General features: G+C 34.9%; 1 protein-coding gene and 1 long non-coding RNA gene across 5 annotated transcripts in view; one reads left to right on the plus strand and one right to left on the minus strand.

Moving 5' to 3' along the window:
- The window catches only part of LOC135110885 (uncharacterized), an 84,273-nt gene extending 76,983 nt beyond the window's left edge, over window positions 1-7,290 (plus strand). The window contains exon 4 of the long non-coding RNA XR_010273481.1: window positions 7,158-7,290. This is a non-coding gene — a long non-coding RNA (uncharacterized LOC135110885). The remainder of the gene's footprint in view (window positions 1-7,157) is intronic.
- Window positions 1-25,141, minus strand: part of LOC135110883 (uncharacterized) — a 38,979-nt gene that overhangs the window by 679 nt on the left and 13,159 nt on the right. Inside the window, exons 1-7 of one of the 4 annotated variants that reach the window (XM_064023505.1) lie at window positions 8,651-8,702; window positions 8,451-8,563; window positions 7,179-7,355; window positions 6,599-6,777; window positions 6,047-6,260; window positions 3,476-3,607; window positions 2-233 (exon numbers count right to left, since the gene is read on the minus strand). In XM_064023505.1, the coding sequence (XP_063879575.1) occupies window positions 2-233; window positions 3,476-3,607; window positions 6,047-6,260; window positions 6,599-6,777; window positions 7,179-7,355; window positions 8,451-8,453 (937 nt within the window). In that variant the 5' untranslated portion in view covers window positions 8,454-8,563; window positions 8,651-8,702. The other 3 variants (XM_064023506.1, XM_064023507.1, XM_064023508.1) reach the window with 3 other exon arrangements.

Below are 25,141 nucleotides of genomic sequence, written 5' to 3' on the forward strand. Positions count from 1 at the left end.
CCTGCAGAAGCCACGAGGGATCGGCCTGGCTCGAGGATCAGGGTGGCACCTTCTGGCAGCAAAGGCAACACCACTTTCACTAGATCCGCAGGAGTGGGTGTGGGAACCGTAGGAGTGCCATTGTCGATAAGGGCCAGGGGGTGGTCCCCGGGCAGTTGGTGTGGCGCGGGGAAGACCCCCAGGCCACCTCCAAGGTTTACCAGAGCCGCGTCATGCCACCCAAACTTTTGAATCTGTTCAGGTTTGTTAGTGAAATATGTGCTGCAGTTCGCTTGGCATAAAGTAATACTAATAATAATAATAATAATGATAATAATAATAGTAATAATAATAATAATAATAATAATAATAATAATAATAATAATAATAATGATAATAATATTTGCCTAAATCAATGTCGAATCGTTCATTTATCATCATCATCATCATCATGAACATCATCGTCATTGTCGACAAACATAAGGTTTATACGTTCATCACCATCATCACATTTATGTTCCGTTATCACTGCATGACGGAGTCCATCATTATCATTAAAGATTACTGGGATATTTTGTGTCTTCAGCACTTTTTTTTTTTTTTTTTTTTTTTTTGTTCCGTGCAAGATGGGTACTGGTCAAGGGCAAAAAAAAAAAAAACACACAGGCACCAGTCTCCAAACCGAGGTAAAAAAAAAAATAAATAAAAACCAGAGGATAAGTGTCTTGAAACCTCCCTCTTGAGAGAGTTCAAGGAGGAAATACGAGTACAGAAGCAGGCAGGGAGTTCTGGAGCTTGCCGGAAAAAAGGGGTGAATGATTGAGAATACTAGTTAATTGTTAGTTGGATGGAATAGAGGTGAGAAAATGTTCGAGTCTCGCGCAGCGAGGCCGCGGGAGGAGAGGAGGCATGCAGTTGGCAATCATAAGAGCAGTTAACGTGAAAATCCCGGTAGAAGATAGCAAGAGATACAGTTTTGAGGCGATGAGAGAGAGAGAGAGAGAGAGAGAGAGAGAGAGAGAGAGAGAGAGAGAGAGAGAGAGAGAGAGGAGGGGGGGGATGGGGAAGGCTGAGGTAAGTTAGAGGAGAGGAGTTGATACGACGAAATGTTTTTGATTCCACCCTGTCTAGAAGAGTGATATGCAGAGTTAGCAAGTGGGGGGGGAGTGAGAAAAACTGGCATATACGACTCAGAACACCTAACTTCATAGAAGCTGTTTTAGCAAGAGATGAGATGTGGTTTCCAGTTTAGATTATTAGTAAAAGATACAGAGAGGATGTTCATTGTATAAGATGGGGACAGATGAGTGTCGTTGAAGGTTGTGTCGAGTTCATAGACGGAGGAATTGAGTTTTTGAGGCATTGGACATTACTAAATTTGCTTTCTCTCAATTAGAAATTTTAGAGAGATCAGAAATCAGGCGTTCTGTGGCTTCCCTGCGTGAGCTGTTTACTTCCTGAAGGGTTGGACATCTTCAAAAAAGACGTGGAAAAGTGCAGGGTGGTATCATCAGCGTAGGAGTGTATTGATGAAGTAAAGGAAGAGAGTGGGTGACAGGACAGAACCCTGAGGAACACCACTGTTAATAAGGAGAAGAACAGTAACCGTCTACCACAGCAGCAATAGAACGATCAGAGAGGAAACTTGAGATGAAGATACAGAGAGAAGGATAGAAGCCGTAGAAAGGTAGTTTGGGAATCAAAGCTTTGTGCCAGATTATCAAATGCTTTTGATGTGTCTAAGGCAACAGAGAAAGTTTCACCAAAATCCCTAAACGAGGACGACAAAGAATCAGTAAGGAAAGCGAGATCACCAGTAGAGCGGCCACGACGGGGTCTTACTGGCGATCACATATAAGATTGTGAAGTGATTGATGTTTAAGAATCTTCCTGTTAATTAATAATTTCAGAGAGGAAGGAAATTAAAGCAATAGAACGGTTGTTTGAGGGAATAGAGCGGCCTTTTTTTTTTTTTTTTTTTAGGAAAATACTGAATGTAGGCAGACTTCCAGCAAAGAAAGAAAGGTAGATATTGACAGACTAAGTTGGAAGAGTTTGACTAGGCAAGGTGCATGCACATAGGGCACAGTTTTGGAAAATGATAGGAGGGACCCCATCAGGTCCATAAGCCTTTCAAGGGTTTAGGCCAGCGAGGGCATGGAAAGCATCACTGTGAAAGATCTTAATGGGTAACATGAAGTAGCTGAATGGTGGAGGAGAGGAAGAAACAAGCCCTGAATCGTCGAAGGTAGAGTTTTTAGCAAACGTTTGAGCGAAGAGTTCAGCTTTAGAAATAAATGAGATGGTAGCGGTGCCATCAAGTTGAAATAAAGGAGGGAAAGATGAAGACTGGAGATGTTTTTGTTAGGTGCCAGAAGTCACGACGGGAGTTAGATCTTGAAGGATTTTGACACTTTCTATTAATGAAGGAGTTTTTGATTAGCTGAAGAACAGAACTGGTATGATTCCAGGCAGAAATATAAAGTGTATGAGATTCAGGTGATGGAAGGTTCTCTCTCTCTCTCTCTCTCTCTCTCTCTCTCTCTCTCTCTCTCTCTCTCTCTCTCTCTCTCTCTCTCTCTCTCTCTCTCTCTCTCGAGAGAGAGAGAGAGAGAGAGAGAGAGAGAGAGAGAGAGAGAGAGAGAGAGAGAGAGAGAGAGAGAGAGAGAGAGAGAGAGAGATACAGCACAGCATTTTTGTTTGAGAGTGACTCTGTAGTCGTAGCCAGATCGTGGACAATTCGGTTGATTCAAGAGCGTGGGCGCGAAAGCAAATTAGGTCGTTGCGCACATAGACGCAACATCCAGCATCGGATTGAAAATGAATATATAGAAAGTAGAAAGGAAAAGAGAAAGGGCTACTGACAATTGCCTCAGACACCTGTGTTTCGGTGAGGAAAAGATGATGAGGTTTAGTAAAGGAGAGGTGGTGTTCCACAGACTGAAAATTAGATCCAAGGCCACGAATGTTGCAGAAGTTAGTGAAAAAGTTGAGAGGGGTGTCAAGTCACTTAGGGTCGATAATAGAAGAAGAGCAGTCGGACCTGGGAATATATGTGGTCCCCTCCCAAGACGGGGACTCCGAGACTGGTGTAGGAGTCGCCACATTGAATTTTTGAGTAAAGAGTGTACATGTGTTAGGTCCATTTAAAGTTGTGTGAAGAAGAGTTGTCTTTAGAAGGCAGGTTGTGACTGTCCCCTTGAGTTGTGAGACAAAGAGGGAAAAGTTCAGTGAGGTCACAACTGGGTCATGGGAAAGTTCACAACTGCCCCGGATCCAGTACGAACCGGTCCATTGTTTAAGACCTCATTGGGACTGATTATCATTTCGACAGGTGTCTACTGCTTCACCTGCTGCAATATTTACAGATTTTGAAATTTCCATACCATTTTCTTTTTTTTCTATTGTATTTCGTCCGTGGATTAACTAAGTAAGAATGAATATTCATACACTTATGCAGTATATATATACAAGCACAGGAATCATCAGTACACACCTGGTAAAGAACACGACAGACGGATTGCATCACATCGGCATAAACGGATAAGTCAGTAATAGCAGACCCCAAGTGAACGTGCACTCCCTCGACCTTCACACTGCTTCGTGCTGCCCACAGCACATTCAGCACCTGCACAGATTGAATAACAAGACAATAAAAGCAAAAGAAAAATACACAGTTCTGACCTTCAGGTCCCTTTCATACTGATCACGTTCTAAATCAGTGGTTCTTGACCTTTTCTTAACCACGGACTCCTTTGAGAATCTTGTGAATTATAGACTTCCTCCTTAGAAAAATGCACATAAATCCACAAAATACAACATTGCTCCCAATGAATGTACTTTATTTTACTGGAGAAAAAAATCATAATGTAAGAAATAAACTAAGCATGGATAAAATAAAGAGTTTTAAAATTTTTTTTACATGTGAGAATTGATGATTACTTTATACGAAAGATAATTACAATCATCTCGTGCAATTCGAATAAAGCAGAACTAATTCTGCTCAAAAGTTAATTTTAATTTTCTCACTTTTTTTCATGGAAAAATTGAAGGTCACTTTATACAAAAAATCATTACAATAATTTTGTGCAAATCAAACAAAGCATAACTTTAATTCAGCTCAAAAGTTCATTTCAATGAGAAGCTTATTATTATTCGGCATCAATAAGAAAACGAAACCGTGGAGTGGTCTTCGACAAGATAACACGCGTGTCATCCTTCACATCCAATCGATTTCGATTTTTCGTTTTTGATGGAAACAAGTGCTGGAAACCCTGACTCATAAAGGTTTGCAGTAGCAAACGGAATCAGAACACCCGTTGCTTGCTTTACCAGACGAGGGTAGGCTTGTACCAATGCATACCACCAATACTGAGATGTTCGCAATGGGCTGAGTTGCCGGTGATGGCCAGCTGTTTTAAGGTAACACTCGTTATACGTACGCCTCCACATTTCTCTGGAGATACACATTCTAAAATCGTTTCTCGTGATATATCTTGATGTACACTACTTATTTTCTACAAAACATTAATCCTAAGTGCTTATGCTAACAGTATCCACGATATCTGGTGATGCACACTCTACTGAACAATTATTCTACTGTACTTATATTCTACAAAACATTAATCCTAAGCCCTTATGCTAACAGTATCCACGGTATCTGGTGATGCACACTCTACTGAACAATTATTCGAAGCTAAAGGCCGACGACGAGACTCAGTGTTTTCGCATTTATTTCTGGTCTCCTGCTAAATATTTAGTTTAAGACATTTTCTTCCTGTTTGTGCAGGGACCAGTATTTCATCTGACAAATCCTGAAAAGAATCGAGCAAATATTATTTGTGTTGCCAGGATATTATGACGGCCGAAACCGTGCTGAGACGAAAGGCCTGACCGATATCAGACATGTCGACTTCTCAAAAAAAAAAAAAAAAATAGATAAATAAATAAATAAATAATTAAATAGAAAAAAAAAATAGGTGCGAGATATGAGTTTGCTGTTCTGTTATCAAATCCCTGTCTGTGCATGTGCTGTGGATTGATTGCACTTATATGCCATGACGGAATAACCAAGGTGTGAAAGAAAGAAGAAAACGTCAACCCAGGGAAGACACTGGGAGAAAATGTCATCTTCACCTGAGTCCTGCTAAGATTTGGCGCCAGAATTCATAAAGTTGCACGATAATTGTAGAACTTAAATGGGTAAAGTGAACTTAAAAAGGGAGGAAAAAATACCAAGGTGACGATGCATCCCAAATCCAAGATAATGTGTGCAGTATTTAACTAATTTTGCTACATTTCTTGGTCTTTACTTGATGGTAGTGACTAGAAATGCGCCTAATTTTTTTTATTAGTTGAGTTGACAGCACACAAATGACGTATTTTTCTTTCCAGCTTACCGTCTTTTTTTTTTTAATTATTTATTTATTTTTTATTTAAATTAAGTCGGGTGGTGAGTATGTTAGTTTTCCAGAGGATTGCGAACGCCTTGAAGGGTCTTCTAGTTGAATTAATTTCGTAACACTTCCTTTATTCTCAGGTCAATAAGGTAATCTTTGACAAGGTCTTTATCACTGATAAAGTGTATTTCAAACTACTGATATACCGTGAAAAATGAAGCAATAAGCATATAACGTGGAGTGGGACAAGATATCGGTTGTGCTGGCAACAAAGTTTACGGGTAGCAGAGAATACATTTTCTTTGATTTCTTTCAATGAGGAATCACTCGAAGTCAGAACCTGACGACTATGATGATTTTATGTTACCGGACTGCGTGCAGTAGGATCTCCATGCCACTCTAGATTTATTGATTTTCTTCAGTAATTAAAAATACATAACATATGGTACATATTAAGAAAAATATAACATCATGCAAAAATATAGTGAAATTAAACTTTTTACTTTTATCTGACTTTCACGGACCTCTGAAGCCCCTCAATAAAGAATCTCTGCGATAAACTCTAAAGAAATTTCGATCCATGCAGTACTGTTCTTGTAGATTACTAAGTTTAATATGTATCTAAGGAAGTTTAATATGTATCTTAGGTTGTAATAGTAGAAACACACCTCCTTCACTTGACTTTCCTCTACGCCAAACTTGCAGTCTGCCAGGGCTGTGGAGAGGTAAGGGTGGGTGAGAGCGTCAATGGCCGGGTTGAGGCGCAATAAAAGTTTCGCTTGCACCCCCACTTCAGTTGCTACTTCCACCACTCGACGCGCATCAAACATGGAATCCACATTAAGCAGTGATCCACTGCGCACAGCTTCCTCCACCTCCCACCTGGAGGCCACAGGAAGCGGAGTAGGGACAAGATTGACTGAAGCGTAAATGTTACTTGTAAAATGTAATGTAAATTTATTTTCTTACAATAATAATAATGATAATAATAAGTAAATAAATCGACAAAACAAATAAACCTCGTAATGTTCACGAAGTCTTAGTTCGATGTGACAGTTACTGAAAGGATAAAATGTTTCTCCACAGAAAATGCTACCCAAGTTTAGCAGTGAATCATGGGAAAGTCAAAACAACATTTCTAGTGGATGTAGCTAGCAAGGGATCACTGACCTAAAATCGGGTTTTGTGCATCACAATCAGTGAACCTGCTAAACCATTACCTTCGTTTTCCATTGCCATTGAAAATAAGTTTATTTGATGGAAATCCAGCTTTGATCGCAACTTTCATTTCGTTACCACTGACGCAAGTGGCCCGCTGCACACCCGCCTCCAGCAGCGTTGCCGCCACTCTCGGATTGCCGTTGGCCTTCAGTGAGTACGCGAGCACCCCACCTGCCCCCTGGAACACCATGCCTTTTCATTAATGTCACATAAAGCAGCATCATAATAGAGTATCATTATACAAATTAATATTAATGGATTTCTTCCTGTGCACCATGACTGACAATCGTATGCCCAAGTGAAGGTCAAGATTATCCCATATTGTGCTCTGAGGGTTACATAGATCAAAGGATGGCTCAGCTGGTTTAAAGATGACTGAACTTATTTTAACAGTGCAGGTGGCCAACATGTAAGAATTCACGTGTCACTGATTAAGTGCGCAATTCGATAATTCATTGACTTTTTACCCTTTGAGGAGCAGATTATCATTACTCTGATATTGTCCTCTTTTTGGTTGCAATTACAAAATTTTCTCTTCTTATTTATTCATTACAACAGAGACCCAGAAACTGTAGTCACCATTGGTGAGAGTGCGTCGAGATAGCAGCGGACATTGTGCACCAGTGCGGCACGGGAGTACACAAACACTGGAGACGCTCCGGGACCATACTGATGCTGGAGATCCCTCCTTAGGTGCTCAAGGGACATTCCTTCACACAGCACTGTCCCATCCCGTATCATCCAACTGGTGCCATCCTGAGACACAATATGCAGACTGTTAAATTACGCAGACACAATGACTTTCAGAAGAAAACTGACATCGATACGCAAAATGTTCGTATTTCTAACAGTTTTTGCTGACCACCAGCCCCCTCGATGGAAAGAAATATAGAATTACCAATAATGCTATACTTCTCTTTTTCATTGATGTCGGTGGTAGTGCTCACTGTACAGGTTTTGGAATGCATTTTATATACAAAGGGTGAATTTTCTATTCAGTAATTGACTAATGCTACTGTGACTTCCTCATCACCTTTCAATTTGTAATCAGTAAAAGAGACGAAAGTGAAGATACTTTTTAATTCTTACATTACTGTCATCATTAAAATCATCGCTGGTACAGCAACAGTATGTAGTAGTAGTAGAAGTGTTAGTTATGTGCATCTTATGTTTGTGTTATATATATATATATATATATATATATATATATATATATATATATATATATATATATATATATATATATATATATATATATATATATATATATATATATATATATATATGTGTGTGTGTGTGTGTGTGTGTGTGTGTGTGTGTGTGTGTGTGTGTGTGCACATTGCAAATGGATAAAGAATTATAATATGAGGCGCGTGGCGATGCTCATGGGTTCCTTCCCAGTGTCCGGTACTCTCAGATTGACAGGTACAGTTCAGTAAGGTAGTACTAGAAAGCAGCTTTATCAAAGCTGATATGAACACTTTTTTATCTTTGAATCTTATCCTTGAAATTTGAGATACAAGATAAAACTGTCAGTTATTTTCTTTCCAACATCTTCAAGTCGCGCCCTTGAGTGTACACTGTCATTGAAATACTTTTATGTCTAGTTGCGCGGCTGAGAAATGAAGCGACTGCATGTAAACACCTCTTTTGGCTTACGTTGCCCTCAGTTCCGCTACTACAGTCGCGTGACTCCCAGAGTACACAGGGCACTGTGGGAGCTGGGGTCACCTATCCGGGACTGCCTCTACCTTAAGATTAATCCTCTAGTGAACTGTCTATATTCATCGTTGTCCTATTTTCACATTTCACTCAAGGCGTGGACCTGTAAGACAAGCTGAAAATACTTACCATGACGAAATGCGGTTGCAAGGTGACAACGTCCACTTGTTGTGACGACGTCTACTTGGTGTGACGGCGTCTACTTGATGTGACGGCGTCTACTTGGTGTGACGAATGACCTCCTGCAGAAAGAAAGAAATGCTGATTTTGGTGTCCTGCCTTTATATATTCTTTCGCGCTCCCACTGATATGGTACTGAGAACACAAACCGAGAAGGCTACTATATGTTCGCTCGTTGCGGAGTGGGCGTCACATACTATAAAGATAACAAGTGTTTATATCCGCGTGTGCAGACGGCTCCTTACTTGATAAGTTACATCTTTTTTTTTTTTTTCGCAACTGTCGTTGGCTAGAACTGTGTGCGTGCCTCTAGCCTCTGTGACGACTATGTGTCGGTGGGCGTAGCATGGTATCGGAGACGACTATTATTTTTCTGGATAATCTTCACTTAAAACATCCTTGTGCAAGTGGGTTATCAAAGTTAGTCTGGTGTGTTAAGTTTTATTTAGAAAATATAAATTGTCTTACAGCTCAACAACAGTGCACTTCTATACTACTCAATCACACGACTAAGATTATTAGCAAAGTATTTAAGACTCTTGTGTCTTGGTCAGAGTCTAAGTCTTTGAGTAACTCAAGACAGAGCGACACGGGTTGTGCGTCTGTACTATCTTGGTGACTGGCTGCTACTGACGCTAAAAGTGACTTGAGGATTGTCCGAGAGGTGCCTAGACATACGTCATAGATTTCCATAGCCAATAATATCAAGCAAAATGAATGACGTTTTAATCTCCACCCAATGGGAGGTAAGCCTTTAACAAGCTGAATGGGCATAAAACAAACCGGCTGTTTATAGTTAAGCTTGTTATCAATTCAACGTCCTGTTCACCTCTTGCACAATTCTTCTAATACTGGCGTTAGATTCTCTAACGCGTCTCTAATTTTCTTCTAATTCTACTCCTATATTTATTCTTTTCTTCATGCAAAGTAGTGCCTATTACAGAACTACCTTTTGACGTGAATCTTAGGACTGCTTCTCATACCTCCTTCACCCACAATTCCTCTCTCTCTCTCTCTCTCTCTCTCTCTCTCTCTCTCTCTCTCTCTCTCTCTCTCTCTCTCTCTCTCTCTCTCAAGCAATTGAATTTTTCATAGAAATTAAAAATAAATAAATAAATAAAACTCAAACATCTAAAGGTACTTGTTAATGACAGTCTGGTTATTAAACAGAGGTGGGCATAATGTAATGTAAGTTGTCGCTCAAACTCAAGATAACAAGAAGCAGGACAGCGTTTTGTTCCTTTTCTTCTTGTCCTACTTACGTCATGTACTATAAACGTCACGACCCTTCTACGCAACGTGGCAACCACAAGGACCAAGGACGGAGGCCTTAATAAACACCTCAGATCATGTTATTCGTCATTTTACTGGCCAGCAGCTGATTCCACATGGATTTCCGAGTAGTCTTTGGCACTTTCTTCCTCTTCATGCAACACCACTTTCCACAAGCTAATGCCATTAGTGTTCTGTTACGTCGATCTTTCATTTATGAACAGTTCAGGGCCATTTATGTTTTTTTTTTTTTTTTATTTTGTCGCCATTTCTTTTTGTTTTGTTCCTATTTTGCTTTTTATTGTCTTAATTCTTTTTCATTGTTTTGACTTCTCGTTTTAGTTTATATTCTTTTGGCTTTTCTGTTTTTTGTTTTTTTTTTCATTATTTTATTTTAGTTTTTTTTTTATTTTATCGACTCATTTTTTTATTGTTTGGATTTTTTTTATTGCTTTAACGCCTTTTTATTGTTTTGATCCCTTATTATTGTTTTGACTTTTTGGTTATTTTTTTATGATTTTGAATCCTTTTTCCTTATTTTATTCATTTAACTTCATTTTTTTTCTTTTTATTCTTTTTTATTGTTTTAGCTCATTATTTCTTTTTATTGTTTTGACTCCTTATTTTTATTGTTTTGACTTTTATCTTTTTTTGACACCTTTTCTTTTTTTATGCTTTCTGTTGTTTTTACTGTATATATATATATATATATATATATATATATATATATATATATATATATATATATATATATATATATATATATATATATATATATATATATATATATATATATATTGTTTTGGAACTAGTTTTTAGTGTTTGGTCCTCCTATTTTGGCTTATCTTTTTATTTTGAGTCTTTTGACTTTTCTCTTTAGATTTTTTAAATCTTTCAAATTTTTATTATATATATATATATATATATATATATATATATATATATATATATATATATATATATATATATATATATATATATATATATATATATATATATATATATATTTTTTTTTTTTTTTTTTTTTTTTTTTTTTGACTCCTTTTATTTTTTAGGTTCATGAATCCTTTTTTTTTTCTTTTCCTCTTCTAGTGTTTTGGATTATTTTCTTCTTTAGTGATATGAGTCCTTTTTTTTCTTACTTTTACTTCGTTTTCTGTATTTTAATTCCTTTATTTAGCGTTTTGACTTTTTTTTCTTTTTTTAGTTTTTTTTTTATTCCATTTTGTGTGTGTGTGTGTGTGTGTGTGTGTGTGTGTGTGTGTGTGTGTGTGTGTGTGTGTGTGTGTGTGTGTGTGTGTGTGTGTGTGTGTGTGTGTTTTGACTCCATTCTTCAGTGTTTCGACTCTGTTTTCCCTATTTCGTGATTTAATTATTTTCCTTTTTAGTTTTGACTTTTTTCCTTTTTTAATCTTTTTTTTTGTGTTTTGACTCCATTTTCTTTTTTTTTTTTTGTGTGTGTGTTTTTACTTTTTTTGTGTTTTGACCTTTTCCTTTTCTTAGTGTTTTGACTTTTTTTTAGTGTTTGCTTATCTTTTTAGTATTTTTCTCCATTTATTTTTTTTTTATTATTTTGACTTACTATTTTGTCACCATTTTTTACTGTTTTGACTATTATTTTATTTTATTATATTGATTTCGTTTTGTCTCCTTTTTTTTTTTACTATTTTTTGTAGTGTTTTGACTTCGTTTTTTTTTAATAGGTTGAGTTTGTTTTTACATTTTTTTTGTGACCTCGTTTTTATTTTAACTATTTTTTTTTTTAAGTGCTTCGGCTCTTTTTGACTCTCCATTCTTTAGAGTTTTAACTTTTTTTTTGTGTGTGTGTGTGTTAATTCCTGTTTTTATTGTTCTGACTCCTTTTTTCTCTTTCAGGGTTTTGACTTTTTTTCATTTTTGACTCTTTTTTTAAATTTTTTTAGTATTTTGCCTTTTTACTCTTAGTGTTTTGTCTTCATTTTTTAGTGTTTAATTCTTTTTTTTCTTTTTTTAATATTTTGACTTATTAGACTTCTTTTTTTTACACTTTTTAGTGTTTTAACTTTTCTCTTTTTGAATGGTTTGACATCTTATTTTCTTTCCTTATTGCTTTCACTTCGTTTGTTATCTTTTATGTCGACTTTTTTTTTTTAGTGTTTTGACTTTTTTTCTTGTTTTATTGTTTTGACTCAATATTTTTTTTTTTATTCTGACTCTATCTATATTTTTCATTGTTTTGACTTATTTATCTTTTTAATTACTTTTATCTTTTTAGTACTTTTTTAGTGTTTTGATACTATGTTTTTCTTTTTTAGTGTTTCCATTTATTTTCTTTTTTTATTGTTTTGACTCCATTTTGTATTTTTCATTGTTTTTACTTTTTTATTGCTTTGATTCAATTTCCTACTTTTTTAATCTTTTTACTCCATTTTTTTAATGTTTTCAATTTTTTTTTTTTTGTAGTGTTTTGACTTCTTTCTACTGTTTTGACTTTTCCTTTCAGCTTTCTGACATTTTTTGTTGTTTTAGTGATTTAACTATTCCTTTTTGTTTTGACTTCTGTATTTTTTTTATTGTTTTGAAAGCTTTTTTTAATGTTTTGATTCCATTTTTTGTGTGTTTTGACTTTTTTCATTTTCTTTTTAATGTTTTGATTCAATTATTTTTCTTTTTTTAGTGTTTTTACTTCTTTTTTCATTCTTTCAGCTCCATTTTTCTTTTTATTGCTTTCAATTCAAATTTTCTTTTTTTTTGTGTTTTCACACCATTTTTATGTTTTTAGTGTTTTGAATATTTTTTTCCTTTAATGTTTTAACCTTTTTTTTAATGTATTGATTTTTTTTGTCTTCTGTTTTTAGTATTCTTCCTTTTTTTTGTTTGACTATTTTTTATTTTAACTCTCTTTAATGTTTTGAATTTCATCTTTAGATAGTGTTTTGACTCATTTTTTTTCTTTTTTAGTGTTTTGTCTTTTTTTGACTAATTTTGTTATTTTTAAACTCTTTTGTGTTTGTTTACTCCTGTTATATTGTTTTGACTATCTAAAAAAAATAATTATTTTTAGTATTCCTTTTTTAGTGTTTTCACCCTTCTTTCAGTGTTTTGACTCCTTTTCTAGTGTTTTGAGTTTTTGTAGTGTTTTGGCTCCATTTTCTCTTTGTGTTTTGATTTTTTCTAGTGGTTTGACTCATTTTTTTTTTTTTTTTAGTGTTTTAGTCCTTTTCTTTTTTTTTTTTTAAGTTTTGACTCCATGTTTTTAGTATTCTGAGTTTTTTTTTTTTTTAATGTTTTGACTCATTTTCTTTTTAACGTTTTGACTTGTATTTTTTTTTCTTTTTTGATGTACTGACTGTTATTTTTCTTTTTTTTTAAGTTTTGATTTTTTTTTTATTGTTTTGCCTCAGATTTTTTTTTTGTTTTGACTTCTTGTTTTTTTTTCTATCTTTGCTGTTTTGACTTCTCTTTCAGAGTTATGAATCCTTTAATAGTGTTTTTATTTATTATTTTTTTTTTTTTTAGAGTTTTAACTCCTTTTTTTAGTGTTTTGAGTTTTAGTAGTGTTTTGACTCTAGTTTTGCAATTTCTTAGTGGTTTAACTTCTTTTGTTTTGTCTCTTTGTGTGTGTGTGTGTGTGTGTGTGTGTGTGTGTGTGTGTGTGTGTCTTGACCATTTTTTTTCTCTTACTATGTTGACTTAATTTTTATTTAAGTATCCTTATTTTTTTTTTTTCATTTTACCTCTTTAGTGTTTTGACTTCTTTTTTCTGTTTTTAGTGTTTTGATTTCATTTTTTGCTCTCCTTTCTTTAGTGTTTTGACTTCTTTTGTTTTTATTTTAGTGTTTTGACTCCATTTTTTCTTTCTTAGATATTTTGACACTTTTTTCGTCTTTTTTTTGTGCTTTAACTTTTTTTTTCTTTTTTTTTTTTTGGTGTTTTAACTTTTTTGTTGTTTCGTGTTTTGACTTTGCTTTGACTTCTATATTTTTAGTGTTTTAACTCCATGTTTTCTTTCTTTTAGTGTTTTGTTTTTGTTTGATCCCAATATTTTTAGTGTTTCGACTTTTTTGATGTTTTGACTCATTTTTTTTTTTTTTTTTTTTTACTTTTTAGTGTTTTTAGTGTTTTTATTTTTTTTTTATTTTTAATGTTTTGACTTTTTTCTTTTTAGTTGTATGACCTTTTTAGAGTTTTTGCTTTTTGTTTTGTCATCTTTTTTTAGTGTTTTCACTGCTTTTCTAGTACTTTTGTCTCCTTTTCTTAGTGTTTTCACATCTTTTTTTAGTGTTTTTCCTACTTTTTTGTATTCTTTTAACTTAGTGTTTTAACTTTTTTTTAGTGTTTTGAATCTTTTTTATCCTTTTTTTTTGTAGTGTTTTGACAGCTTTTTTTGTTTTTAATCCTTTTTTAGTGTTTTGAGTGTTTTTAGTGTTTTGACTCCATTTTTTTTATACTATGACTCCTTATTACTATTTTTACTTTTTTTTAGTTTTCACTCCTTTTTTGCGGTGTTTTGTTTCCTTTTTTAGTGTGTTGTCTGTTTTTTTTATTGTTTTTACTCTTTTTGTGTTTTCAATCCTTTTGGTGTAGTCTTTTTTTTTTTTTTTTTCACTTCTTTTAGTGTTTTCATTTTTTTGTGCTTGCACTCTTTTTTATTATTTTGGCAGCTTTTTTAGTGTTTTTACTTTTCTTTTAATGTTTTAATCCTTTATAGTGTCTTTTTTTAGTGTGATTCTTTCTTTAATGCTTACACGCCTTTTTTTTTTACTGCCTTTTTAGTGTTTTTACTCTTTCTTTTAGTGTTTTGAATCCTTTTTTAGTGTTATGACTTTCTTTTTTAGTATCTGACTCCATTTTTTTTGTGTGTGTGTTTTGACTTAGTGTTTTATGATAGTTTATTTATTTATTTATTTATTTATTTATTTTATTTATTTATTTTTTTTAACTTTTTGTTTGGTCTTTTTTTTTAGTGTTTTGATTTCATGTCTTACAGTTGAATTTTTTTTTAGTGTTTTGACCACTTTTTTTAGTATTTTTCTTTTTTTAGTAGTTTGAGATCTTTTTTCATTGTTTTGACTTCTTTTTTTAAGCATTTCCATCCCCTCTTTAGGGTTTCACTCGTATTTTTAGTGTTTTGACTATTGTTTTTTGTCCTTTTTAAGTATTTTGATTCCATTTTCACTGTTTTCAATCTTTTTTTTTAGTGTTTTGAGAATTTTTTTTCTAGTGTTTTATATTTTTTTCAGTATTTTTATTATATTTATTTTAATGCTATGACTTTTTTGGACTTTAACTTTTTATTTTGTCCTCTTTTTCACTGTTGTAACTCCTTTCTGTAGTATTTTGTCTCGTTTTTCGGTATTTTGACATTTTTTTGTGTTTTCACTCTTTTATTGTTTTGACAGTTTTTCTAGTTTTCACTTTTTAGTGTTGACTTTTTTTAGTGCTGTCTCCTTTTTTGTAGTGTTTTGACTTTAGTGTTTTAAAACTTTTTTTTACTGTTTTGACACGTTTTTAGTGTTTTGTCTACTTTATTAGTGTTTTGAACCCTTTTTTAGTGTTTTGACTCCTTTCTTAGTCTATTAATATATTTTTTTCTTTTTCTATTTTTTACTCTTTTTTTTCATTTTTAGTGCTATGACACCTCAGTGTTTTTATTTTTTTATTATTTTGTCTTCTTTTTTAGTGTTTTGACTCCTTTTTTAGTGTCTAGATTCCTTGTTTTAGAGTTTACATCTTTTTTTTGTTTTGATCTCTTTTTTGTAGTGATTTGTCAGCTTTTTTAATTGTTTTGACATCTTTTCCAGTATTTTGACTCCTTTTTAGTGTTATGAGTGTTTTTTTTTTTTTTTAGTATTTTATTCCTATTTTATTGTTTTGAATCCTTTTTTTAGTTTTCTTTATAAACTTTCTTCTTTTTTGTGTGTGATTCCATTTTTAGTATTTTAGTGTTTTGACTACGTTTTTAAGTGTTATGACTCCTTTTCTAGTGTTTATTTTTTGTCTTTTTCTGTGTTTTCACTCCTTTTTAGTGTTTTAATTTCTTGTTTTAGAGTTGACTTCTTTTTTTTATGTTTTGACTCCTTTCCTGTAGTTTTTTGTCTTCGTTTCAATGTTTTGACATTTTTTTTTTTTTAGTATTTTGTGTCCTTTTTAATGTTTTAACCTTTTTTTTAGTACTTTTGCTCGTTTTTTTTAGTGTTTTGACTTTTTAATAATTTGTCTCTTTATTTTTTTAAGCATTTATTTATTTGTTTATTTATTTTTAGTATATTGACTCGTTTGTTTTCTTTTCTTTTTTTCAGTTTCTTGCCTTCATTTTCAATTTTATTGTTTTTAACTTCGATTTTAGTGTTATCATTGTTTTTAGTGTTTTTATTTATTTTTTCTTCTTTTTTAGTGTTTTGACTCCATATTTTAGTGTTTTATTTATTTATTTATTTTTTTTACAGCTGAATCCTTGTTTTAGTGTTTTGCTCCTTTTTTTTTTTTGTTTGATAGCTTTTTTAGTATTTTGTCTTTTCTAGTAGTTTGACACTTTTTTCTGTTTTCAATTTTTTTGTGTGTGCTTTGGTCCCTTTTTAGTTTTTTTTCACTCTTTTTTAGTGTTTTGACTTTCTATTGTTTTGTCTCTTTTTTTTGTGTGTTTTGACTCCTTTTTTAGTGTTTTGACTCCTGTTTTGCTTTGTTGTGTTTGACATGTTTTTAGTGATTTTACGATTTGTGTTTTGATTGTCCATCATTTTCGCTCTACTTCCTTGAACCTTATTATGCTGAACTATGCTGAACTATTTTTTATTTTTTTTACTTTCCTGATTTTCGTCATTATTTTCTAGGATAAGTTATTTCTGTTCTTGTTCTCATGAATTTTCTTTTTTTGGGGGGGAGGGGGTATGAGGGATAGACGGGCACTTTAAAATTCTAGCTTTGTGCAATCAAAATTTTTCTCCTCTTAAAGTTCTTTTTCTTTTCTCTTTCGTCCTTTTATTGTTTTTTTTTTTTACTTTATGATTTTGTTGAAAAAAAAAATCCTGACACGTTTCCAAGACCTACTTTTTTTTCAAAATTTATTTGTTTCCATTTAATGAATCGTTATATTTATTGCTCCCTATTTCCCATCAAGTCATATATTTTATCTCTTCTTCTGTCTTATCATTTTTTTTAACCTTATTTGTTTTTTTTTTCTTATTTGTTCTTAATGAATATTTTTTATAGGATTTTTATCTTTTATCTTTTTATCTATTTTCGTTTTTATAGTTCACACATGCTTACACTCTTCAACCTTGTGTATCCTCACTGTTTTCCAAGTTTTCAACTTCCCAATTCGTGAGTTTCTCTTCTCCCCAAAACCCTCTTTTTCTAGTTTTGAACTTCCTTTAGCTTGTCTTTTGGCTGTTCCATTACATCCCATTCTTCCTCAGATCGCCTTTTCGCTGACTTCTTTTGTTCCTTGTCCTCTGCTGAGCTACAGTTGGTTTTCACACGTTTGTCTTATCCGTCATTTTTTTTTTTTATTAATATTCGTAAATTCTTCAGTCTCCTCGATTTTCTTTTTAATTGTTTTTCCAGTATCAATTTCCCTTATTTAGTCTTCATCATCATCCAGTTTAATTTTCTTTGACTCTGCAGTTAGAAATTTAGGAGTAATGTCTTCACTTATCTTGAATTTCCTTTTCATTGAAATGATATTATTTTTTTTGTTTCGTAGGTGTTGTTGTCCTCGGAGTGCCTTCGCACTCCGAGGACACTTGGAGTTCATGGTTCTTTATGTGTTCCTGGTTTTCTTCAGTCTTCGTGACTCTCCATGCTCGTCGCGTCCTCCTCTGCTCCTTGTTGTAAGTTTTCCTGAGGTTCTCGTAGCATCGAATGGTCTTGATGAAACCTTAAGGTTTATAGTGCCAGAATCGACGTATTTCTTTCCGAAAGTCGATCTCTAATGGCCTGCCAGTCTGGGATTTGTTGTTGCTAAGATACGTTACGAATTTATCCAGGATCGCGTGGTGGACTGGAGTCTCCCAGGGTTTTTGTTCTAAGATAAAGGAAATTGGATAGAATTCCTAGACATCGCTCTGATTTTTAAGTATATATTTCCCTGTATGATAATACTGTATATGCAGCTCACAGAATATTTTCTGTATAGTCAGCGGTTCTATCTTGGCTTCTACCCTTTCTCTCTCTCTCTTTTTTTTTTTTTTAGTGTTTTGACTCCTTTTTTTTAGTGTTGTGATTACATTTTGTTGTTTTTTAGCGTTTTGACGCATTTTTTTTATTAGAGTGTTTGACTCCGTTTTCTTTTTTTAATATTTTTACCCCATTTTTACTTTTTTAGTGTTTTAACTTTTTTTAAGTGTCTTCATTCATTTTTTTTCTTTTTAGTGTTTTGGCTATTTTTTATTTTTTCTATCAGTGTTATGACTCTGTAGTTTATTTATTTATTTATTTATCTTGCCTTTTTAAGTGTTTTGATTCTTTTTTTGGGGGGGGATTTTTTTTTTTTTTAGTGTTTTAACTCCTTTTTTTTTTTGGTGTGTTTTCACTCCATTTACTTCTTTTTTACTGTTTTCATTACATTTTGTTTTGTTTTTTTAGCATTTTCATGCAATTTCTTTCTTATAGGATTTGACTCCTTTTCTTTTTTAGTGTTTTTGAGCCTATTTTTTATGACTATTTTTTTTTTTCGTTTTTAAGTGTTTTAAATCCATTTTTTTAGTGCCATAATTCTTTTGTAGTGTTTATTTTCTTTTTTTTTTTTTTTGCCTTCTTTTTAGTGTTTTGACTTAATTTGTTCTTGATTCCTTTCTAGTGTATTTATTTAATTTTTTTTTTCTTTTTGCCTTTTTTTAGTGTTTTCACTGCTTTTGTAGTGTTAAGATTTCTTGTTTTAGAATTCATTTCTTTTTCTAGTGTTTTGACACTTTTTTTGTAATGTTTTATCTCCTTTTTAGTGTTTTGATATCTTTTTTTTTCAGTATTTTCCCTACTTTTTAGTGCTTTGAGTGTTTCCCTTTCTAAATGCTTTGCCTATTTGTTTTTTTTGTTTTTTGTTTTTTTATTGTTTTGAGTGTTTTTTTTTTTTTGTCTGCTTGGACTGTCTTTTTTAAATCTTTTAAGTAACTTTTTAATTGTTTGACTCCTTTCTTTTATTTTTTTATTATTTTAACTCTGAATTTTACTGTTATGGCTCTTTTTAAGTGTTTTGACGTTTTGTTTTTTTGTATTCTATTTTTTAGTATTTTGATTCCTTTTTTTTTAGGCTTTTCATTTCTTGTTTTACAGGTGATTATTTTTTCTTTAATGTTTTGGCTCCTTTTTAAATAACTTGATTTCTTGTTTTAAAGTTTTTTTTTCTTTTCTTTTATTGACACTAGGATTTTGTCCCTGACAAAATTTCTCTAACAACTGTTTTCAGTGTTTTCATTCCTTTTTTTTTTTTATTTAGAGTTTACCCGTTTTTTTAGTGTTTTTGCTCATATTTTTAGTAATTTAACTTTTTAGTGTTTCGTGTCACTTTTTAGTGTTTTGACTTAATTTCTAGTGTTTTGACTTCTGTTTTCGTTTTCAGTGTTTTTGACGTAATTTGATTCCAGTTAATAAGGCGTTATTTTTATTTATTTTTTCATTATCTCTCTATCTCTCATGAAATCATATATTTTCTCTTGTTTCTTGTTAATTTTTTTTCTTATCCTCATTTGTCTTTGTTATTTCTTAATATTAAATATTTTTATATCATTTTTATCTTTTTGTGTTTTTATCTACTTTTATCTTTATAGTTTACACATGCTTATTCTCTTCAACTTTCTGTATCCTCACTGCATTGAAGGTCTTTCATTTCCCAATTCGTGACTTTCTCTTCTCGCCAAACATTCTTTTTCTTATTTTGAACTTCCTTGAGCTTGTCTTTTGGTTGTTCAGTTACATCCCATTCTTCCCGAAATCGCCTTTTCACTGACTTTTTTGTTCTCTGTCTTCTGTTGAGGTACACTCCGTATTCACAGTTTTGTCATATCTGCAATTCATCATTTTTTCATTAATCTGCGTAACTTGTTCACTGTCCTCGATTTTCCTTTTCATTGTTTTCCCAGCATCCATTTCCTTTGTTTCGTCTTCATCGTCATCCAGTTTAATTTTCTTTGACTCTGCAGCTAGAAATTCAGGAGTAATGCCTTCATTTATCTGGAATTTCCTTCTCATTAAAATAGTATTTTCTTTTTCTTTCGTAGGTGTTGCTTGAGTCTCGCCTTCGCACTCCGCGAACACTTGGAATTCATGGTTCTTTATGTGTTCCTGGTCTTCGTCAGTCTTCGTGACTCTCCATGCTCGCTGCGTCCTCCTCTGCTCCTTGTTGTAAGTTTTCCTGAGGTTCTCGTAGCATCGAATGGTCTTGATGAAACCTTTAGGTTTATAGTGCCAGAGTCGACGTATTTCTTTCCAAAAGTCGATCTTTAACGGCCTGCCAATCTGGGCTTTGTTGTTACTAAGATAAGTTACGAATTTATCCAGGATCGCGTGGTAAACTGGAGTCTCCCAGGGTTTTTGTTCGAAAGGGAAGGAAGTTGCATAGGATTTCTGGACATGCCTTTCATTTTTAAGTATGTATTTTCCTGTAGGATAATACTGTACATGCAGCTCACATAATATTTTCTGTATAATCAGTGGTTCTATCTTGGGTTCTTCTTCCGCAGCCTTTCGTTTTATCTTCTCTTCGTTCCATATTTCCTCTTCACCTTCCTCCGAGCCTTCATCCATCCGGTCCGAATCATTGTCCTGCTCGTCGTCACTCCAGGTGTCCCAGGTGAGGCCTGTGAGTGAGTACTTGGTGGACTCCTTGTACTCCTGCGGTGACACCTCCAAGTAGGTTATTGCCTCATCTTCCAGCACCATGTCCCTCTGTGCCCACTCACTCTCCTGCGTCTGAATGTCATAAACTTTCAAAATTATGTCTTGAGCCGAACTCCGCGACAAGAACCTGTTCATTTTGGCCACAACTTTCTTGGTGTGGCGTGCCTTTTCCTTGACCATGTCAATGTAATCTCGGCGGAGCTTGAGTTTGTTGTTATGATGGGTGAGCAGGTGCAGCCTCTGGTGTTTAGGGAGGTGCATCAGACCTATGTCATCTTTAGGGCACAAAGGGAAACAGACTGTTAAGCTCGTGCTCCGATAAGCGTCTCTTGAGGTATTTGTGCTTCTGCTGCAGAAACTTGCGCGTCAAGCTCTGATAGGTTTCTTTCGCGACAGACAAGTATTTTTTCAACGTGTTTTTGCTCATGTTATTTCATTTTACTTTGACCTCCTCGCGGCGGGCCCGCTTTTCCTTTTCCTTACAAAAGAACTTATATTCGTCGTCGATATCATGAACGAGGCTCTCCACGTAGCCTTGAAGCTTCTCGCAAACATTGCCGTGGCAGGGAAAGAGCGACTCCTGTCCTTGCATTGTAGCCACAGTCTCTAAAAACAGCAACACGGAAGTCATGTCTGAGTGACTTTGCGGCTCCCCTCCATTTTCCCGCTGTGCCTTTGCGAGGACGTGCTCATTCAGGTACTCGAGGCGGCGGATGGGGAGCTGATCCAGGAACTTGACAATCTTGACTGCGAGTCGCCGTTTCTTACAAAGCATTTCTACCGCCGCCTGAGCTTGGAAGACTTCTTCACACGACACTTTGTGCTTCCACGACAAACTGTAAAGAAGGGCCTCTTTCTCCGTCATGAGGAAGTCGTTAAAGTAGGCCTTCTGCCGCTTGAAAGACTGCCACGCTGCAGTGTCCTGTGTGCCCAGGCGCTGGCCTGGTAACCGCCTGAGGCCCTTGGCACGCCGCCACACCTTGAATATCGCGAAATTCCTTCGGCAAACTGTTTTTCATGACGTAGTGGCGAATGTTTCTGCTGACATTCTTTTCCATAAAGTGTTGAAGAATTTCTTCCTTCTCTTGACTGGAATGTGTTGAAAGATTGACCTTGGGGAACAAAGGAGCTCTGCAGCAGTGGAATTCTTGACTGTAAATCCTGTCTTTGAGTGGGCAGTCAGAGACCATCTCTTGCATCCACAGAGTGCGGCTCACATCCTTTCTCCGCCTCCACGCCGCCTTCTCGTCCCCCTCCTCTTCGCTACTGTCGCTGAATTCGCCGGCAAGTCTGTTAAGCAACCTGAAGTTCACCTCCTGCCCTGGTGATGTCTGGCTTTTCTTTGCTATATTCTCATCACTGGCACCACCGTCTTCACTCGAGCTGGACTCCTCGCCATCTGATGGATACTCAGTGGGACTCAAGCGGGTCTCACTATCAGCGTCACTGTCATCCTCCTCATCCCAAGAAACGTCATCCGTTTCACACTCATCATCTTCCACGTCTGAGAGGTGGCAGTGCATTCTCTCGTTGTCGGAGAACTCCAGGCTGGCATATGATTTGTCGTCAGGGATGTAATACTCGTCCTCCTTGTCTTCTTCGTTGCTTGAGTTACCGTCTTGGCCCTCCATCCCAGGCACACTCCCTTCCACGCTGTCATTCTGGTGGGTGAGAGTTTTGGGGTGTTTGAGCACGTGCTCCACCGTAACACCTTGCCGCTGTAAATCGCTTCCGCGGTGTTTAGCAGAGCCTCAGGGGCCTGTGCTTGAAGCGTGACAACGCTGCTCACAAACCTCTTCACCATCTTTATCTCTTGAATTGCCATCTTCTTTTTCTGGTTTTCGTCTTCATTATTTGACCATTTCTGTTCGTTTTCTTGAACTTCGTCAGATTCTTCGCCTTTGGTTTCATTGACGCTTCCTTCTTCCTTCTCGCCGTCATTGCTTCGTCCTTCCTCGTCATCTTCATCATCACTCCAGTTTTCAAACTCGTCTCTCTCCGTTGCTTTGTGTAAGTAGACTTTCTTATCCATGCCCATCTTGAAGAAGCAATGCACGATGCCCTGCATGGCGTAGTGCATCTTGTGCATCACGGCCTCCTGTTTGTTGTGGCTCTTGCCCTTCATTCTAAAGTACATGCGTCTCAGGAAGGCCTTGACGATGTAAGTCACATGCTGCACCACCATTTTGTTGGGGAAGGTCAGCTGTGCCAGGATATCATCGTGTGATTTTTGGAGGTGATTAAGGCGCGTGAGGGCGGCGAGAAATTTCTTGGGGCTGGTGTTGTCTAGTGAAGTGTATTCGCTACTATCCAATTTAAAGTTACCGACAGGAGGGTTGAGTTTGTCCTGGAGTTGGTTTTCCATCTCCTCCGGCGTGGCCTCAACGCCCGCCATGACGGCGCCCCAGGCCTTCTCATCACGGAAGCAGTGCTTGTCGAGCCACTCCGTTACCCAGTCAATCTTAGAAATTTCAGTCTGTTGTTCATCCTCGTTCTCAGAGTCACTTGTCTGGGGTGCGTTGTATCTGAAGGACTGATTTTGTTCCGACCCCTTCAAGGACTCTGTGTTCCGTCCCTCTGTTACTACTTTCTGTGGGGCAGCCAGACAGCAAGTGTTAAGAATGAGTGAGACATGTATTCTTATAAACTTGTGTGTGGTGCTGAATCATTTATCTCAATCAGTCACAGAATTTTTCCATCAGTGTCTCAGTGACTCAGCCAGTCACTCTGTTAATATATGGCTTCATTCCCTTATTCGTACATTCATTCATTCAGACAGTCAGCAAGTGAGTTACTTTATCTATTTGTCTTTATTTTTATCTATCTGTTTGTCTGTCTGTCTACCTATCCATCTATCTATGTTTCTATCTACGAGTATTTATTTATCTATCTATCTATCTATCTATCTGTCTATCTATCTATCTATCTATCTATCTATCTATCTATCTATCTATCTATATATATATATATATATATATATATATATATATATATATATATATATATATATATATATATATATATATATATATATATATATATATATATATATATATATATATATATATATATATAAAAAATCATGTAAGAAGGTCACTGGCCAAGGTAAACGAAAAAGAGGAAAAGACGAAAAAAAGAAAAAATCCCACTGCGTTGCCAGTCCCAAAAGAGATGTCAAGAGAATTATCGAAAATTAAAGGATAAGTGTCTTGAAATCTCCCTCTTGAAAAAATTCAAGTGAAAGGAAGGAGGAAATATAGAGGCAGGAAGGGATGAATGATTGAAAGTATTGGTTAACTCTTGCATTATAGAGGTGGACAAAATAGGGATGAGAGAAAGAAGAAAGTCTTGTGCAGCGAGGCCGCGGGAGGAGGGGAGACATGCAGCTAGGAAGATCAAAAGACCAGTTAGCGTGAAAAGAGCAGTAAAACATAGCAAGAGATGTAACATAGCTGTGATAAGAGAGGCTGGAGAGAGTCAGTTAGTGGAGAGGAGTTCATAAGAGGAAATCCTTTTCGTTCCACTCTGTCTAATTGTCTGTCTGCCTGTGTGTCTGTTGTTGTTGCTGCTGCTGCAGTTGTGTTTCTTGTTGCTGTTGTTGCTGTTTTCGTAACGTGGAAGGAGCACATGGTACCAAAGAAAACATGACCTAATAACTACCTGAAGAAATGTGCGTAGCGAAGTCCATTGCCAAGTTTATTACTCATGTTCATTTATTGTTCTGTGATGCTTTAGTCTTATTTGTATACTTAATGTTTCATGTCAATCGTCTATTAGAAGGAAAAGAATGACCAACATCTACGTCTGTCTTGTTTTTCTCCATATTCTGTGATGAGGAGACTTGCCAGCGAATAATAATAATAAAAAAAAAAACATTCTTACTACTTAAGGGTCAATATATATGTATGTAAATATATTAGAGTAAAGTGTAAATACGTTGGTACATAAATAAGTAAGTAAATAAATAAGTAAATAAGTGATATATAGGAGACAAATAAAAATCAAAGATACTTTGATACTAAAAGTGCATTAAAAGAAAGACACACACACTCATGGCTTTACATTATAGTCAATGATCATTATAATCATTACATTTTAATCAACATCTCTTTATGCTCATTATATAAGATTTAATCTTATTTTTGGCCTTAATGTTTGGTAATTCTTTTTCATTCTTTGAAACTCTCTCTCTCTCTCTCTCTCTCTCTCTCTCTCTCTCTCTCTCTCTCTCTCTCTCTCTCTCTCTCTCTCTCTCTCTCTCTCTCTCGCTCTTGTTCCGCAACAAGCGCTCTTGTTTGACGAACCTCTTAGAGACTTATTCTATGATATTTTGAACCAGTATGACGAGAGTAAAGTGGTAGATGCAATATATCTTGATTTTCAAAAGGCCTTCGACAAAGTCCCCCACAAACGTTTACTGATTAATTATAATCGCACGGTATCCAAGGCGACGTGCTGAGATGGGTAGAAAACTGGCTAAACAACCGTAAACAAAGAGTAGCAATGAATGGAAAAACATCCATGTGGACTGACGTAACCAGCGGGGTGCCACA

This window comes from Scylla paramamosain, chromosome 21 (assembly GCF_035594125.1).
Source record: "Scylla paramamosain isolate STU-SP2022 chromosome 21, ASM3559412v1, whole genome shotgun sequence".
Classification (NCBI taxonomy): Eukaryota; Metazoa; Arthropoda; class Malacostraca; order Decapoda; family Portunidae; genus Scylla; species Scylla paramamosain.